The sequence below is a fragment of the Gymnodraco acuticeps genome, unplaced genomic scaffold (assembly GCF_902827175.1).
Source record: "Gymnodraco acuticeps unplaced genomic scaffold, fGymAcu1.1, whole genome shotgun sequence".
Lineage (NCBI taxonomy): Eukaryota > Metazoa > Chordata > Actinopteri > Perciformes > Bathydraconidae > Gymnodraco > Gymnodraco acuticeps.
Window position 1 is genome coordinate 1,833,537 of NW_022989843.1, and position 20,455 is coordinate 1,853,991.

Consider the following 20,455-nt stretch of genomic DNA (forward strand, 5'->3'; position numbering starts at 1 on the left):
GTAGGAATTCTCTGTTACAAGTCCTGCATTAAAAAAAGTACTTAAGTTAAAGTACAGAAGTATAAGCATCACAATATACTTAAAGTAGGCCTACCCAAAGTATAAGTAGGCCTACTCATGATGCAGATTGGTTAAAAAATATAATATTATGTCTGATTATAGTTATTGAGGCATTTATGTGTTTATCAAAGCTGGTAAAGGTTCAGCTCATTTGAAATACTTTGTATACTGCAGGGTAGCTTGTGGAGGTGTAACTAAAGGCTTATTTGAGTGGTAATTATATTTCACATCATTAATCCTTCTGCAAAATAACTTACGGTATTACATTAATTTAGTGGAGTAAAAGTACACTATATACCTCTGATTTGTAGTGGGGTATGTACAAAGCAGCAACAAATGGAAATACTCAAGTAAAGTAAAAGTCCCTCAAAAGTGTACTTAAAGGTGGGGTAGGTAATTTTGGAGAAACCAGCTCGAGTGCGCTAGAATTTGAAAATACACAACCGGAGAAAATCTGCCACTTCCTCACAGAGTCCCTCCTCCAACACACACGAACGCGCACATGACCAATGAGGGCACGAGATAAGTTTGTGCACAGATGTAAGGCTGACAGGCAGGTAGGCCATCCAGTTATTTTAGCCGGGCCGGCTGAAATGATTGGTCGTGCTTTTTACAGCGCTACGGCTTCAACAGATGACATTTTTTAATGGATTTTTTGTCAAAGCACTTAAGATATTCATTGCTATCGGGATGTTAAGAGTTAAGTGTATCTCGAGCCGGTTTCTCAAACTTACCTACCCCACCTTTAAGTGCAATACTTGAGTAAATGTACTCAATGTTGACACCACTGGTTAATAGAAAGTTCCATCTTTCTTAACCCACACACTCTTAGATTGGTTTCCCTGTTTCCTTGTGAAACGTATTGACTCTAGACATTTTGAGAATTCTCACTTACAAATAAACCTTGCAATTTATTTTAATTAACCTACAGAGGAATCATTTGAAAACAGTACTGTTTACAATCAAATCCATTTTAAATTGTATTTTAAAAAAAAGTTTTAAAATAGGCTACTTTTAATCCATGAATGGCATGTAAGTAACATAAAGAATAAATAGACCTTCGAAACTCAAGCTTTGTTCACACTTTGTGGCTCGTATCTGAAGTTATTTGGACAATAGCAGAATATAAATACATGAGTACAATGGTACATTAGATACATATGTTTAAATTACACTCCTGCTATTCCCTCAGAGCCTGCGTAGGTGATCGTTTTAGTATTTAACAGTGCCTCATTGTTAGGTCTTGCCAGGCAGACTGTGAAGGCAAAAATCAGAATAGGTCAGCAAAGTACAGAATCAAATTGGCAGTCAGAGCAAGCAGCTGGCTGAGGTGTGTGTGGATGGAAATACTAACTATTCCTGAACAAGAAATGCTACATTTGCTTTCTAACAACTATAAAGGCCAACGTCTGGTATTAGTTTTGGTCAAACAGACTTATTCTGGGAAGTGGTTGAGTTGAGTTCTGCTTTTTAGATTTTGGAAGAACTACAGAATTGTTGTTAAGCTAACTTTTAAATTAAGAACAGAGAGAACTTCAAAGGCTTTAATGCCATATGCACAATAGCTACAGTGTAGAAATGGCAAGTCCCAAGATAACAGGAGGATGGGATGTCAATTCAACTTGTATTTCAGTATATTTTGTTATAAACCAGATTTAATCCTTCTAGAAACATAAAAAACGATTGGTTCATCAGTCGTAGGACATAGTGTTATATAGTAGTTAAGATGTTTGCTATTTTAAGCCCCATGTGCTTAAGGACAGGTACAGTATATCATATTCCTCAAAGACCTTCCCTTGTTTCAAATTTCAGAATACACTCCACGTCCTTCATTGCAGCAATGACTACTGCCCTCCAGAGATTCCTGATGTCCGTGCATTAATCATCCTATATGAGTGAGCATAATGGGCCTTCACACGCTGCATTGCATCATCTGATTATTTGAACTCTAGTAACCTCTCAAGGTGCACCATCTGCCCTGTTTCCACAATAATACAGTATGGCTATAAATACATTGGTAAACATAGAACAAGTTATTTTGGACGCTCGTGCATCACACCACACTCTCACATTCCTTTGAACAATACATTTTAATTACGGAAAACGTTTGATATAAAAAAAAATGGAACATTTCTAAGTCAGCCCAAGTCATGTTGAAGCCGGAATAATTCAATGGATTTTTTTGCATTTCACATTTAAAGTACATTGTTGGTTAAAAAGAAAACACAATACACTAATGGCCTATTATTTATATTACTGTAATAGATCAAGGTGCCATGCAATCACTAAAAAGATTAATGTCTTATGGCTCTTGTACCTCATAAAGTCAATAAGCCCACTGACTGCACATTATCACCATTAGCAGGACATTGTTATCAGAGATGCTAAAAGCTGTTAAGATACCAGGGGCTGCTGGGATGGCAGGTGACACTTCCTCCTGACTACTGTCCAATGATGTATGTACACAAAACAGTGGTGCTATTGTTGCGGAGAGCCTTGCGTGAGTGCGTTCATTCTTCCTCTCATCAATTCAAACTGGTCGGTGAGCTAAGCTGATGGTTTGGCTGCGCGCCAGGCACAGGGGGCGATGCTTTCAGGGGGGAGGGCGCCACACACACACACACACACAGCCTTTTAAATGTTCCCATTAACGAGGGGGATTGTCGGTTTCCTACAAATTACACCGACATTGCCAGTGTTTATAAAACTGGTGTCACCTGACGTCAGTGCGTCTCATTAGCTTCGTGACTGTATATTGATTATTTACACATTATTTTGGATCCAGTTAGGTAACAAAATAAGCTCTCTGACCTTCATCCCACACAGCTACTGGAAACGTTTTATTGCGGCTTGCGTCAGTACACACCACCCACAAGGGTTAAAGCACGCTCAACGTGAGGAGCCTACTACGAATTCATTCAGCTTGCCACGCCTTCAACGTAAACAAATGGAGGCTTGACCAATAAGAATCACGATAGATCAGCCGATGATCAGATGACTGGAAAGGGGAACTATTTAAAACTCTAATGAGACACTTGATGCAAGTTTATACATTTCTTGAGCGGTGTAACACAGGCGCGCAACAAAACGCACCACGGGCTCTGTTGCTCTTTGTCACAACTGGATCTAAACTCAGTCACCTACCTACCCTCCGCGCAGCCACCGGCAATACAGAAAGATATTAGTATTTTCCCAGGAAGATTTTAATTCCACCACACTCGTCTGTGACTGAGAAATGAATCATAAAGCCCTTTTACTGTGGATTTCCCTACAGTGTGCTTTTACGCTTTTCTCTTCGGCTACTGGGGAAAACGCTGTTCCTATAGGTAAGAAATGGGCTTTGTGTCTTTTGTTCATTCATTTCTATAATTTATTTATTTCCCAGCTTCAGAGGGAAGTGTCAAAATCTAACATCGCGTATGTAAAGTAGGGCCAACAGGCGATTTTGTTAAACATTTGAATGAAACGATATTATAGCATAAACGTCCTATTTCCTCAAATTCTCCCCCGCTTGATTTATCTCGGCTACATGTATTGGCTATTAGGCGATATTACAAAAGCGAGCAAGTGTTGCGGGCAGAGCGAACCAGAAAAGCGGGGATGGATTTAAAGACTGCGACGTGTCCTTTTTCGGAGCAGCAGGAGTCTTGACGCAAAGCTCCAAGTGGAGGACACACAACGCCACGTCTGTGGGAACTATTTGGAAAGATGTTCCGCTGAATCCGCGTTTTACCGAGAACCGCTCACCAGCGTTTTTACAACCCAGCTGAAGTCATTTTGGTCTGTTTGGCCCACTACCAGAGGGTGTCGGGTTTATTTAAATTCAGATTTGACGTTGCTGCTATAGAGGCACGATTAATCCAGACTGGTTTGAATTAATGCTCCCCCTTTATTAAACACAAAGAGACCAATTGATAACTCTTCAGTTTGAAACCCCCGACATGTCTATAGGCTAATTAGAATGTTGATAAACTGTCAGCATCCTCTGAGCATTCAACGGCTTCATGCATTTGTCAAATGCTTTGATTGTACCGTTTTAGCCTCAGGCCTGGGAGCACACTGTGTTAAAGTCAGATATAATTAAACCAGCTCTGGCTGCAGCTGTGTGAAAAAGCGTGTGAAGTGAGAGAAGAGAAGAAGGGTGGCGGTGAGATTAGGGCTCTGCGCCTGCGTCTCGGGTACAACTTGCACTTTACCGGCATTATAGTACCAGATGTTGGCTGCAACAGCCAGTTGATTGGTTGACTCATTTCACTTCCTGTATGTGTGAGGCATGATTGGCTGAGTGCATTCAGAGCTGTGTTTTAAAATAATATATATTTGTTAAGGAGGTTACTGTTTTTAAAAATTATTAACAAGAAACAGGAATCAGAAAAGCGAAAGAGAAATAAAGTTAATTTTAAGCATATGCTAAATTTAATCTCAAAATCCTGTGTAACTTTCTTTCAGGTGAAGAAGGTGGAAAAGATGAACAGCCAACTGACAGCAAGGTTCTTGATAGCTCCGTCAAGTACAACATGAGGAAGAGTTTAGATTTTGACCATGAAGGCTGCTACCTGCAGACTGGCAAGACGGAACGTCTGGAGGAGTGTGGCTTTAACGCCACAGCCAAGACAATCTTCATCATCCATGGCTGGACGGTATGAGCTGAAATAATTGTGTATCATCGCTATATCAGTCCCTATCTTTCTCTACCTGGGTTTCTCTTGACAAGCCTTTCTTCTTACTGAATGAAGGGCATTTATGTGTTGGGTCTGTATCCAGAGCACTTTGATTGTTGGAATTTATCATGTGAATGTGAGCTAACTGAGTGCAGAGTGTCCAAGAGGTCATAAAGAAGTCTTGCTGACTGACTCCTGTTCTTTTTCTCTTTCAGATGAGTGGGATGTTTGAAAGCTGGATGCACAAGCTGGTGTCTGCTGTGATGCAGCGGGAAAATGAAGCCAATGTGGTTGTTGTTGATTGGATATCCCTGGCTCAGCAGCTTTACCCGGATGCAGTCAATCACACCCATGATGTCGGCCTCCACATTGCTAGCATGCTCAACTGGCTTAAGGTGTGTACAGTAATTTATTTATTGTTATACTTGCACTTGGTTTGCTCTTATAAATGCTATTATTATGTTGTGCTTAACCTGAATGATGAAAAAATTGGGGTTCTTTATCTAATTTATGGTGGAGGGGGTAATCTGATCTATCTTGGCTGTAAAGTCAGTACAGCTGCGTGACAAAAGAGCAGCCGAGTACCAATAAATCAATAAAATCTGCCCCCCTTCTGTCTTACCATTGGAGCGATTTTAAGAGACCACATCATGCTTTGTCAGAATGACAGTGTGTTTGATTAAATTATTATTATTTTCCCTTCATTTTGGATGTCTTGTGATCTCCCAAGTTGCTCCGAGGCAGTAGCTAAAGTTCTCTCTGGCACTTTGTCTTTACAGCTAATAGAACATAATACTTGATATTATCTAATGTGGATCAGGGTCAATTTAGTACTTTTGCGGCCAGGACAACAACTTCCATAAAGAGCACACTGTCACTTAATTGGACCGGTTCACACATTGCAATAGAGAGAGATTCAGGCACCCTGCCATGTGGTTGTAAATGTTGACAAAGAGTATTTCACTGGGGCAAAGTGAGACAGATGGTGGAGGCGCTGTTGCATGGAGGGGACTGTCAGTATTTTCTGTCCGGGTTAACTGAGCCTTGCTCAGCTGCAGGCACGACTGATCATCACTGGCTCTAATCCAGGATTTGTTCAGTGTTCGTGGTGTTCAGCTGCTGATGTGAGTGTTATGTTTTTATCTTACCAGGATGAGCAGCAGCTGCCTCTGGATAAAGTACATCTGATTGGCTACAGTTTAGGCGCTCATGTAGCTGGATATGCAGGGAAATTCGTACGAGGTTCCATCGGCAGAATCACTGGTAAGTTAGGTGAAATGTGATTACTCAATTAAAACTCCTCAGATATGCAGTTGTCCTGACCTTTTTTCGCTTTTATTCCTAATAGGTCTAGACCCAGCAGGACCAATGTTTGAGGGTGCTGAGGCACAGAAGCGCCTCTCCTCTGATGATGCCGACTTTGTGGACGTTCTGCACACATACACTCGTGAGGCTTTGGGTGTAAGCATTGGGATTCAGGGGGCAATTGGAGACATTGACATCTACCCCAATGGTGGAGAAGTGCAGCCCGGCTGTGCCCTGGGTGACGTCCTGGCAGTTGCTGGAAGTAAGTGCTTCAGAAATGGCTCTTTGTTTGTTTGTAGCCCCAGCTGTCCACAACAAGAGCTATCAGTTACACCACATCTGCAGAAAACAGGATTGACTTCACTACATTTCTTAGTTTATTTGGTTTATATAATGTCCATCTGCATAAAGGAGTCAATGATACTTTCTTAGTCTATATTGTAGTCTCTATTAATCTGTTTAAATAAAAGTCAACATAGTCCTATTCTTTAACTGTAGCCTAATGTACCTGCCTTCTCCTATTTCTCAAGATTTCATGGAGGTGATGAAGTGCGAGCATGAGCGTGCTGTGCACTTGTTCGTGGACTCCTTGATGAGCAAGGACCACATGAGCTTTGCCTACCAGTGCACCGGCCCTGATCGCTTCAAAAAGGGCATCTGCCTCAGTTGCCGCAAAAATCGCTGCAACAACATCGGCTACAACACCAGAAACTTGCGCAAGAGGCGCAGCGTTAAAATGTATCTGAAGACAAATGCTGACACTCCCTTTGGAGGTAAGTCACAATGAGATGCTTTGTGAATGTATTGCAGGTTTGATCTTTTACATTTTTATGATGATTACTTTCTTCTGTAAAACGACTGCATTATTTTACCTCCATATCTAACACATTTGATAATGCCGGTGTAAACTACTACTGTACACAGTTAGACAATGGATCAAACATGAACTCTGTTTTTATGTTTTCTTTAAGGCTACCACTACCAGATGAAGATGCACGTGTTCAACAGAAAACAGGCAGACAATGCCGATCCCACTTTCCATGTCAAGTTGTATGGAGCCCATAATGATACAACAAATATATTTGTTGATGTGTAAGTATAAAATGTAAAGCAAAAAAGCCTTTTATTCAACTTGCATGATGGGCCCTTAAACCGACATGCGCTGGTTTGGCCACTGTCTATTTGTATGCAGAAACTGGAAGCCACACTTCATGTTCATATTTATAATTACCCACACTGCCACGTTATACATTTGGATCTTGAACTTGCCTCCATTTTTAAACTTCCAAGCACATAGTCTTTTCTACTTTCAACTTTAATTTCACCGTACCATAGATGCAAATGCTTACTCAAAGTCTTTAAAGTCACAACCTTTGATGTAAGAGCAAGACATGGCATTAGACAGGCAGATTCTGTCTGCTGAAGTCACTCACTGCACTTTTTTAAATGTATTTTTTAGTAATTCCAAATTCAAAAGTTGATTTGAGCACACAGATGCTATAACTTCAGTTTGCTGGGCACCTGACTTACCCAATATCTCTTCCCTTTTGTGCAGCCATGATGAGATCATTGGTCTGAACCAGACCAACACCTTCTTGGTGTTTACTGAGAAGGATATTGGTGACCTGCTGAAGATCCGCCTCAGCTGGGAAGGAGATTCTGAATCCTGGAACTCTGTCTGGAAGAGCCTTAAGAAGAATATCTGGGCGTGGAATGTCAAAGCTCCCAAACCTGTGCTGGAAGTCCGGCGTATTCGTGTAAAAGCTGGGGAAACACAGAAAAAGTAAGTAACCACTCTTAAAAAAAAAAACAAAAAAAACAACCTTCATGTTATATTTTTTAATGGACAAATAATAACTGAGATTTCTTTTTTACGTTGTCCCAGGTTTACATTCTGTGCCGAAGATCCTGAAAAAACCCACATTTCACCGGGGGACTCTATCACTTTAGTGAAATGTCGTGATGGCTGGGAAGTGAAGCCAAGAAAAAGGTATGAAACGTGACAAATGTCTTGTCGTATGTCTTTTCAGAGTACTGCTTGATTATTATTATTTTTTTATTATACTGAATGATCATTACAAATGAGTAAATTAAACTTGCTTTTGTTTAACAGGCTTCTCATGTAACAACTTAGCACCTCCAACAACCAACGCACCATCACCATGGGAGACCCAACATGGAAACGCCGGAAACACGGCCTTCTCTTTATTTGAGCACTTTTCTAGGAGGAAGATTGATCGTGGCACAGTGGGAGGAGCTAGACTGGACTCTAACTGCGCCTGGAAGGTTTCTATTGGTTTCTGAAGACAAGGACTCCGGGTTATGGCCAGCACATACGAGATGGCTGAAAACAATGCGTAGGCTGGAAGCAAGGAGCAGTTCTAAATGTGTTTCAGAAAGTTACTTTGTGACTAGTGACGTAGAATACAGACCTGTGCCAGTGGACAAACACCAGCAAATAGTTACTGTATTGTACATTTTTAAATATTTTTTATTTATGAGAAAAATGGAAGCACTGCAAGACCAACGTAATTTATCAGAGAACATCCCATAATGAAGCATATGTTCAATGCATTTCTCCTGGATGCAGTATTTGTGTGTTTGTTTGTGTGCATTAATGTTGTTTGTGTCTGTTGTGACCAAGAAGTGTGCCTTTCTGCTGAGAGATTACTGATACACTGTATAACTGATGGAGATATCTTATCTCATTGCACACGATCTGAGGTTTTGTCGATAGTGCTATTGTTACTGTATGTGTCCTTTCTTTTAGGGGGGGGGGGGGGGGTTATGTACATAATGTAAATAACCTTTTTTTGGAAAAAATAAAATCACATGTTATTTGTAGAAACTATTTTGTTTGCTTGTCATTTCACCCATCACATGTTGGTCTGAAATCATGTTTCCAAGTAACTGGCTATGTAACCATCAGAAATGCAAACCTTGTTTTTAATGCGCCATTGTATTGTTTACCACCCATTTACCAATTTGAGAAATTATGAAGGAGTTACAGTTGAGAGACAATGATTTCACAAAGGGATTTAGCAAACCAGTTTACAGGCTAATTGTAGTATAAGTGTTGTCAGATTACAGCCGATGGATCCTGAAATTGCATTTCGGCCAAAGTGTTCTTAGCCTTTTCGCTCTCTAAACCCACTAAAAACCTACAACCTGCTCAATCTGGATTGGCCAAAAACCACTTGGATTACAAAGTGAAAATAGAAGGCTCAGAATACAATTTTGAGATTAGCTGTCATTCAACAGAAGCTCATTTATGCTCCCTCTCAACCGAAGAGAGTCTGAATCAAACACTAAATATTAACACCCGTTTTTAATCCGAAAGTATTTGTGATCACACAGGTTTACACATGATCTAGCAATATACTTATCTATCATATTTCAACATACAATGTCTCTCTTATAACACATGGTTGATTGTGAGTGGGGATATATCATGTAAGAACATTCCTGAGCTGTTATGACAAATTGGCATGAACTTCATGCCAGAAAAACTGGATCATTGAAACTCAAATATTTTGTGTCCCACCCTCCTCTGTCCTGTCATGCAAAACTGAAATACCTGGAAGATTAGTAAGGGGAGGTTTGTCTTCAAGATATTCTACACTACACATCCGGTGTTATGGATAAATTGTTTTGTCAGCTAAAACAAGGCAAGCCTTCATTTTTTCCCGTGTATTCTGGTTGTAGATCTCTTGTGAATCTCATTACAGCAGTTTCCCTCCAAGAAAACCTGCAGTAACCCCACAAGTCTGTCTGTTACTGGAGCTTTCGTGCCTCCATCCTAATAAACATACCACCCAGTGTTGGTTTGGTGACTCACTTGAGTTGTGTAGTCATGGAGCATCTTAACCACCCTGATGCCATCTGCCTACTACTTATGACCAACATGACATCTTTAGGGCAGCGCATGGTTGCCCAGTCAAGCTCATTTCCTGAACTGTAACCTATGCGTCAATATTAGGGGAGTAGTAGCAGTAAATAAGGGTTTTGAACGCTTTAAATGGTTATTTGACAAGCATATTTTTATTGAAGGTTAATTTACTATTTATTTTAGGATCTTGAAGGACCTCTCAAAGTCAGATGGGGTTTGTTAAGTATCACATTATTTTAAAATGGAACTCTGGCCAAATGATTACGGGTTGTCAGCGGAAAACTCGTGAAATTATGGATATTTTATTCAAATTGACTCCTTGAGGACTTTGACACAGTTGTTCCTGGAACTGGTGTTGGTCTGGTGTTTACACAAACCCACTCTGTTTCTGGTGTTTATTTAGCCTTGTGTCCATGTTCCACTACATGTTATGGATGTACTGTCCTTTTACATGTTTGTTTAAGGTAAACACGATTATTTGCATGTCTAGTTGCTAAATATGAAGCTATCATCAGATACCATCTCAATTAAAAAAGCACAAAAATGATAGGCCCATATCTGGGGGAAAAACCAACAGCATCTCTTAAACTCAATAATTCAGGTTTACATTTAATTTGGTTAAACTGTACAAAACAACGTTGTCAATTTACAGTTTACCTCACACAATTTCATGCTTCTGAGTTAAACGCTGGACAGGTGTTAGTACATCAATCCTTTTTCCTGATTGAGGCTGTCCTGGATTTCAATTAGCCGCTATCAAGAAATGATTTGAACCAGCTTCTTGGAAATTGGCTTTGGTGGATAATTTGTTAACAAATATAATCCAAGATTCAAATAGGAACAAAAGTCTGAACCCAAACTCCAACCAAAATTCAGATTCTGTTTGGAACCCAATCATATTCTTGATTGACAGGTATTCTTGTACATCAACTAAAACTAAATCTACATTTAAAGTTTCTGTTGCTGGTAGAGCTTAGTGTAACACGACAATAAATGCATAGATTTCAGATACCATGATGAACTTCCATTAATAGACACACAGGAATGTTTCAAATGTGTGCCGCCAAAAAAACTCTTAAACGCGGCTGTTTTGTGTTGGCTGTGTCAGGACCTCGACACAAACTGATGGACCCAAATGCACGACCCAGAGACAAAGTCTTAAATATAAAAAAGTATCTTTAATTTCAAAGATCAGGAAATTCCTTTTAACAGAGTAGGTACTGGAATTAACAAAAAGCACTCACAAGGAGGAAAAACTATGCATAACAAAAAGAGAACTTAAGAAAGAAACTTAAGCCTACAAAATGAACAAAACCTGACATGAGTGAAAGCAAACTTTTCTTAGCTGAGGCTTGGCACGACCATTCGGGGAAGCAAACAAGACGAACTGACACAGGACAGTGGAGAGACAGGACTATTTAAACATGAGGTGAGTGGGAACAGGTGGAAACAATCAGGGGTGGGGAAGACACTGATGATGGCGGGAAAAACAAACAAGGGGAGGAAGAACCAGGGCCTGAAATGAAAGACAAGAGGTAAGTACAAAATAAAACAGGAAATGGAAAACGAGACATGACAATAAACACAGAGAATGACTAGAGATGAAGGATCTAAATAAACGGCAGACATAATACATAAACATAACTAACACATTTGACGAGACACAACAGGCTGCTTTAATTGTTAATATCTTTCATTCATTTGATGATAACTTGGCAGCCCATCTTCACTATAAATCATCCCAATGTTTTGATGTTTTTGCTTTATGTCTCTAGTTCTGAAGAATTACAAGATTCATGGGAACTCCACCAACTACAAATTAAAACTGATACCTGGCAGACAAAGATCTAGGGGGTTTTGTTAGCAGTAACCACAACGCCACAGAAGTTTAATCACATGATCGAAAGAGATTTATGACAAACCTTTTCAAACCAACAGTGGGTTCATGTCGTGAGAAGGAGGGAAATAAGCTTGAATGAGGTTGCACATCTAAATGTTTCTGTTTCAAGGTCCTTGATGCAGTGTCTCAATCATTGCTTCCAGATTTCTTAGTGCAGCAGGCCATGAGCGGCTCTGTGTTGCCGGTTACCCCGGTGCCACGTGCCTGGCAGATGAAATGGTGGTGGTGCACGCATGTTGGGATGTTGGCTCAAGCACACCGTAGTCCCGACCCTACCCTTAGGTTCAACAGCAATGTGGGGGAGGCGGGGAAGGTCACCTCACCAAGTCCCTGCTGTCTATGCACGCACAGAGAGACTAAAACAACAAAGGATGTTTCTCAAATGTTTCATGACATCACAGCAGTCACAGTGGAAAAAGCTTTCAGCTGAGCCGGCTGTCGAGCTGTACTGTACTCATACATTGCCAGCTGAGTTATTGTGGCATGCCCGTAAGTGTTTGGCGAGAGTTGAAAGCAAGGAGGTCACATGGACTTCTCTGTGTTTCCAGGAAAGACGCTCTCTAAATCCTTTAGGAATTTGAGAGGCGAAAGGGTTGAAGGTGGACCTGACATTTTTTCAGGGAATATATTATTTTAAATATGATTGGACAGCTCCATTGGATAATTGATATTGTTTCATATATTGTTTCATATATAACGCTGATAAAAAGCTGGACCTGTGGAGGGTTACACAGGTTAAGTTTGCCTTGAAATGTTAATGGCACAAATAGCGTCTTTTTATTTCCTTATGATTATTCAAGAGATAAAAGGGCAATGATTATATTTTCACATCTTGATGTATTCGACACTCACTGAAAACAGGAAGAACAACAGTTAGACCCGACAGCCATGATCTCATCATTTTGAGTCCGTGCTAAACATTAACTTCCCCTTCTTGCAGCGATTGGCAATGCAGAAGCGAGAAGGCTGGCAGTTTGAACTTTTCTCTAGAGCTCTTTTATACATTTTGGTGCAAAACAATTGCAACAATATTTTTTAGATATTTAAACATATATTTGCTCACCAACATTCTGTTTTCATTTGGCCTTCATGAGCCATTTCTGAACAATGGTAATCCATTTGATTTGGGTTGGATAACCTTCAACCATTTATTTTTCAGTGAAACCTTACTCTTAGACACATATTAATCCTCTAGTTTAGCATCTTAGCATCCAATCAATTGCAAATATAATGTAGAGCTGAAGCTGATGGGATTTTGAGGTTATTTGATTCCTAACCAAACTTGCTAAAATTGAATCCAGGTGATGGTGGTAGACAAAACGTCTATGAATAACCACATTTTGTACAATTCAATCAAAAAGGGACATGAATGTTGGTACCAAATGTCATGGCTATCCATCCAATAGTTATCAGGAACATTTCACTCAAAATCCATCTCCTGGGAACTATGAATGTATTTACCAAATTGCATGTGATCCATCCTATAGCTGTTTAGATATATCAATTTGGACCAACGTGTTAGATTGACCTATCCCCTAGTGCCAGCGAGTTAACATTTCATCTCCTTTTACATTTGAAAATAGCCTGAAGTTGATGACAAGCTTAAGGTTTACATTTGGATGTACCTGTTCTAAATTGTTGTTCTAAATATCTCCCTGTCATATTTATCATCGTGCCCTTTACAATGATGTCATGACGTCAAAAGCAAAGTACAGAACTGAGTTCACATGCAACAGAACTGCTGTTTGCGTATTATTATTAACCAATCATAAATAGTCAACCAAAATGAGACATCACATGTTTCAAGGTCTTATGTTTATGTTTTGACCATGCACGCCATGTTTGTTTACAGGCGGCTATAATTACACTGTCACCTTGTTCTATGTATGTAAGGGTGGGCAATTTTCCACAAATCCCTTCAGCTGCTATTAGTGCAAAACGTGATCCCACTGTTATGGTGTCACATACGTTTCCTTTTTGTTAACCTCTTCTGTCCAGTGAGTGCCGTGCTATGGGATGTTGTGACGGGCTGAGAGGTGCGTCACGCTGTCAGCTGTTTTACAAGACGTCAAGTCATCTTTTACGACTTCCAGAAAATAGTTCCTATAATAAGAAGTTACATTTTTGTATAATGAAGGATGATAGAGTCAATAAAACCATTATATTTATTATTCTAATAATGTTTTTGGGTATCAATTGGATTTGAATTCAAAATAATGAAGCACGGCTTCACGCAGTGTCTGATTTTGTACGCAGACCAACCAGAAAAATATCTTCAAAACTGAAATGTTGCTTGCGGGTAATTTTTTAACAAACTGGCTTTTTCTGAATGTTTAAGCAAATCAAAAAGAAATAAGGAAATACAGGCCCATACGCAATTGACATAAAAACAAGAACAATAAATAACAAAAAAGAACGTTATAACTCAACCTGTAAGCCAACACAGTCAAAGTATTTGAAGTGCTAAAAAAAATGGATAACTCGTGAATTGACTGAGTTTGTGCTGGGGGAGGTTTAACCGCCAATTGGGACAAAAACATTTTTGGGGGGAATAACCAAATAAATTCTTACTTGAAGAAGAATTGAAAAAGTGATTGGCCTAAGGAGTTGACTGACTATTGTAGTACATGCTTTCACAATGGACAGACAATTGTAATAACAACAACATATTTATTTAGTTATTTCTAAAAAGTTCATTCATGTCCTCTGATTTTGTACTGATTTGAATGTTATCTTTTTTATTTAAATAATATAGTAATACAAAATAATAAATAATAAAAATAATGACTATTTCTCTCAAACAGAAAAATAAATGGAAGAACAGGGCCGGGGCCGTGGTCTGTCCTGACATAAAGCTCCCACACTGCTGGACCTCTGCCTGGATGAGCGGCCCACTTCCTGCTGTCCTCCCTCACCCCCCAACAGGGAGTTACTGTATCATACCACATCCAACCATGACCCCAGACCCTATCAGCGCCAACAGAAGCACAACTGGAGAGACTGGCGAGCCAATGGTGGAAGAGCTGGCCATCTGGAAAACCCATCTGACCCAGTCAGCTGTGAACATCAGTTGTCAGGAATTTGTTCCCGTGGGATTTCTTTTAAGGAGAATTATTGGCTGTGTCCGGATGTTACATATTTGCCACGACTTTTTGCTTACAAATTTCAAAAGTCAATTATACAATGCCATGGTAAACAGAATTTTCATTTGAAGCGAAATCCAAAACCTGATTGACCTGTTGAAACTTTCATCAACATGATTATGGTGGAATAGGTTGTGCTTTTTTCCCCAGATTTTTTTAATGTGTGGTTATACAATTCAGGAAAAAGTTTTATTTGTGTTATCTACCCGAGTAAGATCAAAGAGGAAATAATTTCGCAGCTCCAGCTGTTGCACCAAATTGACATTGTTCATATACTGTCAGAGATAAAGGTCTAACGATTATTCCTAAAAGATGATTCCTGTAAGTTATACGTTTCATTATGATTGTGTCACTGTGTCATTGTTATTGTGTTTAACAAATGCATTTCCGGCTTTAACGCCTTTTACAATCCGTCTGCCAGAATTCCTCCTCACAGGGTCAAAGGGTCAAAGATGAGCAGGTGCTACACACTTCCTTCTGTAATTCAGGTTACTCAGAAGCTTAAGAAACCAAACTGTTAACAGAACTTCTGAATGGTGTCAAATTGAGTCATAGCAGGTCTAGCCCAAGACAAGAAAGTATATATACAACATAGCAACATGTTCTCCCTGTGTGCCTGAACATGTTCCTGTGCTCAGGTAAATAGTGACTATTACTTCATCCCAACAGGAACTATGTAGAAGAGGAAAACCTGAAACATGCTCAATGACTGCTAGTATCTGTTGAAATATCAGATAGTGGCAACAAATGATTCTACATTCTTCGCAGATAATTATTTGCATCAACGACAACAAATATTAAGACACTGAAATGTTGCTATTCAGGGTGCTCTTTCCGTACATTTATTTTACCTTCTTTGGATTTTTCATTTTTCATTTAACTCAATTTTAGTTTGTACAACCAGGTGCATGAACACCTTCGAGGATGGAAAGTATGTAGCATCATACCCTTTTTTATGTTTTACAACATTTAGAGAGATGTAAGATACAGATACAGGAGATTGTGTGATGGCTATGAAGGCGTGAGAGTTTATAAATTCCCCCCTCAATTTAAACCTAATCCTAAAATGATTATAAAACCAAGTGATATCCCTCGAACAGCTCCTAAAAGAAGGATGTGAAACCATTTGTAATCATCACAAGTTTACAACACTGGACAGACAGTCAAATTCAGGTTCTGCATGAAACCCATTTTAATCTTTTTTTGCCCAGGAGTGTAACTGGCTCCTTCTACCTAGACTCTGGTTTCCGGGACTTGAGCCTCAAGGCCAAAGCCAAGTGCCTTCAGGTCGAGCTAGTGCCATCCCATTTTTACCGCCGTCAAATGTTGACACTTTCCAATATGTTTTTAGTCCAATTTCTTCAATGTATTTGACAAAAGTTCAATAACTCAAACACAAGCACAGACCTGCTTCTTTCTCCTTACTCTGCATAAAACATCCACAACTCTCCCACACTATCACAGAGAACATCACTGTTAATGGGACAATATCACACACACACACACACACACACACAACACACACACACACACACACACACACACACACACACACACACACACACACACACACACACACACACACACACACACACACACACACACACACACACACACACACACACACACACACACACACACACCACACACACACACACACACACACACACACACACACACACACACACACACACACACACACACACACACACACACACACACACACACACACACAGCTTCTCTGAAGGTCACAGCATTTCTTCTGTTGCTCTTTTTACCATTGCAGAAGCATAGGCTGAGACTTTCTCATGGGAACAAGCCAGACGGAAAGTGAGGAGTGCAAAGAAATGCCCGTCTAGCTGAAAGAAAGTGAAAAAAAGTATAATCTGCTGTGAATAGGATTTATGTAATTCCCACATGTTGCAAAAGGATAGGTCCGAAAACTCTGTCCGTTAAGGCAGGCACGTTGATTTGGCTTAATTTATCTTCAAATTGAAACCAGCTTGACGGTTGCAAACAAAGTCTGGGCATGAGAAAGCAGTTTATCAGATGGGCTGCTGTGTTGCAAAATGATACAGGAGAACATAGACAGTTCTGGTTTAAGCTTTGGTTTACAGGCTTTTTGACTTTATTTGACTTAGTCGGTGCTTTTGAATAACATTTTGTGGATTTCCAATTGGCTTAACTATGTTTTCTTTGCAGAGAAATGTAGCAGTACGTTTTTGCAGAGCTGATATGCATTGACCTGTGTGTATATATTTAAACTATCAGCCTTCTAACTGTTGGTTTTTCACAATCTAGACACAATCTGATACTGTGAGTTTGCGAATAACACACCATATAGGCCAGTGACTTATAGAACTGTACACTAAAACGCTGGCGTGTTCTGCTTGTGTCATGATTACAGCACCTTTTTTGCCTGTGTGACGCAATAAGCAGCTTTATCACGACAGCATAAACCTAAACATGTACTGTTGTGAGTTATTATAATCTGCATGTAGTTCTCTGCTTGTTTTGTAAATATGCCCAAGTTAACGATTACTTACCACACTCTACAAACAACCGCCTGCCAAAGGACGTTGGTCTTTTCTGTGATTCAACTTGAAAGAACGCATTGGGCTGCTGCCAGGCCAAATCCATAAAGTCCATATGAAGGTATTATGCTTTGAAGTCCCATGGTTTGATTCATATGATTTGAAAACTGTCATTTGTACAGTAGATCAAACTCTGTGCAGCAGCAGACAGATCCCACCTCAAAGGGAACTTCACTTTTCATCAGAGCTACACTGGTCAGGAATGAGGATTTACTGTTAATCTTTTAATACCAACACTGTTCTTCAAAGACACTTTTTTTTTTGTTGAGGATGGCAGCGGGGAGGGGCTGCTGTGAGTGCAAAGAGGGCATCCACACTTTTAAACTCGATGTTTATGCTGTATGTCAGGGACTACGGATGGAAATGAGCTCAAAGCTCAAATCCTTGAAGCATTATTTGTCTTAAGTGTTCATTAATGTGTATTGTCCCTATTCAAATAAACGATTAAATGAAAATGAAATGAAATTAATTAATTATTTGGTGATACTTAGTTTTGCAAGGGGTAGTTTGAGTGGTCATTTTTTGTTTAAAGCACTACAGTAATGCTTATTATAATTGCAAATAGAGACTATATGATTTTGCTTCCATTCTCCTGCTTTTATTCACATTTTCATTTTTTGCACAAAAATCCCGAATGGAAATGTCAGAAAGTGCTCGGGCTTATCTGATGAGCAGAAGTTGGTATTTGGATAACATGCTACAAATGGCAATGAGCACTTTCTAAATGTGCTTAAAGCATGAACTTACGTATGCACTTAAACTCGAACCTCACTCAAGCATTCACTGCAGATTAAAACAATTTCAAGAGACATTACATGACATACATCAGATCTGTCTGGTCTCAGAAGGCTTTCTAAAATCATATATGAAATAAACAGGTAATAAAAAAAGCTTGATTGAATGATTTCTTTGGATTTATTTCAGATTTAGACCATTCTCTATCAAGAATGCTGGAGATTTCACATTACATATTTCTGGTAGACTTTGTAGACAAATATTAGTAAATTACAGAACCTTAAAAGTATGCATTGCTTTCATTAAATCCCAGTAATACTTGAGTTTATGTTCTGTTCTAAACCTCTGGGAACGATGGCAGAACCATCCTGTTTGCAAACAGGAACTTGTCTTTTTGTTACAGGAGCAACATTTGTCTGTTTTATTCAAATGTATTCCTACAGAAAATCAAACAAAAAGAAAACATCATTAGGAGGACAGAATTAAGTCAACATGTTTAACAATTGTCTTTGATCTACATTTCATTTTCAAAAATAAAAAGCACTTCACAAAAAAAAGACTAAAGATTGGAAGCAGATGTTTCTTGTACTATTTGGCCTGGATTCCATCTTTATGAGAAACAGGGGAACATAGAGGATTGTTAGATTGAGATCAACTGGAAACGTGTATTGCTAACATGCAGGCAGCAGTCACGTCTTCTGTTGACATTACATTATTATATGTATTGCATCATTTTTTAAACAGGTAAATAGTTGAGATACTCCCTGTGTATTGATTTGATCACCATGCAGCACTAACTTTGTGTTTGTATTACCTGTCTGTGTTAGTGAGGAGCCTACTGTCTCTATGCAAATAAGTGCCACCCTGTATATCGGCCCATTTACTTGTGTTTGGAATGAATCAGCATTTCAAACTTGAGTCACGCCTTCAGAGCAGACTAACCAGTCATTTTGGCACACAAAGCATGGATGGCAAAATATTAAACGGCAACATTTCATGGGGCAATTAAACATTATTATCTGTGGTTACTTATTCCAGAAAAAATACTACACCACAGTTCTAAGTTAAAGCTTCACTAATAAAATGTTTTAATAATGATGGTTCAAATAAGCATGAGTCGTGTGATATGTCTTTTCACTCTTTTGGAGTGTGGTTTTTCAGCCTAAAACTACTGTATTTCAGTAAAACACTATATGTTCAGACAACAAGGGAGCATTAAGCACCTAAAATAGACAGATATTTCTCTATTTGCGAACACATTAGCATACATATGTATTAAGAAGAACTCCACACCATAGAAAAGGTTTTATTAGACAGTTTTATTTGTCATGTTCTCATTGGCCCAATCATTATGCTAACTTTCCACATGGAGGTTGTAATCGAGAGTTTTTTGAGGAGGTGCGAAGTTTGTTTCAATGACTGGTTTTCTGAGAAAGCTACTATAGCAGGAAATCCTCCCATTTAAACAGCGTAATGCGCTAGTTTAGAATATTGCGCAAATTGAGGGATGGAGATTCATACTGTAACTAAAAGAGGATTGTGTCATACTGTCGAATATAAATGAGACAGAAGAACTAGTGAAAAAGTGCTTTTAGCTAATAAATTCACTTTTGACCTTGGATTAGTTTTGCATATGGTGGACTAGTTTCAGCCACCACACTTCAGTTAAATGTTATGTTAAAGTTCTGTTTCTTAATATCTGTATTCTATTTTCCCAAACTGTAATTGTACTAATTCCTCTGTCTACTCTGTAGTTACAACATGTCTGTCCTGATCCCTCCATTGTTGTTCATCCTAAGGGTTATCCCTTCTGTTGAGCTCTTTCCTTGACAGAGGAAGAAGGTGGCAGAGGATGTTGTATATCATGCAGACTGTTAAACGCTTACGGGCAAAAATGTGGTTTGAAATGTCGATCTAGTAAACTGAACATGACTTGACTTGTATCGATGTCCTCTGACATTTTTCCATTTATCGTTCCCATCGCAATTTGTTTTGCCTTATGTATCAGATTAAAGCATATCCTCCAGGATCCGGTTTGTGTTACTTCTTATTCTTCCAGAAAAAACAACGAGTTGTTATCAGAAAGATCTAACCTCTCACCATCCCATCCTCCTGATATATGGGAACGGACCACCTGGGTATTACTGTATGTTATGGTATTCTGTGGG

General features: G+C 39.2%; 1 protein-coding gene across 1 annotated transcript; it reads left to right on the forward strand.

Moving 5' to 3' along the window:
- Window positions 1-3,092: 3,092 nt before the first annotated feature.
- Window positions 3,093-8,838, forward strand: lipg (lipase, endothelial). The gene is made up of 10 exons (XM_034238478.1): window positions 3,093-3,386; window positions 4,510-4,700; window positions 4,937-5,116; window positions 5,873-5,984; window positions 6,070-6,288; window positions 6,557-6,799; window positions 6,998-7,118; window positions 7,582-7,809; window positions 7,912-8,016; window positions 8,140-8,838. Exons 1-10 carry the CDS (start codon window positions 3,296-3,298, stop codon window positions 8,150-8,152), a joined length of 1,503 nt encoding a protein of 500 aa, XP_034094369.1. The 5' UTR covers window positions 3,093-3,295; the 3' UTR covers window positions 8,153-8,838.
- The last annotated feature ends 11,617 nt before the right edge of the window (window positions 8,839-20,455 follow it).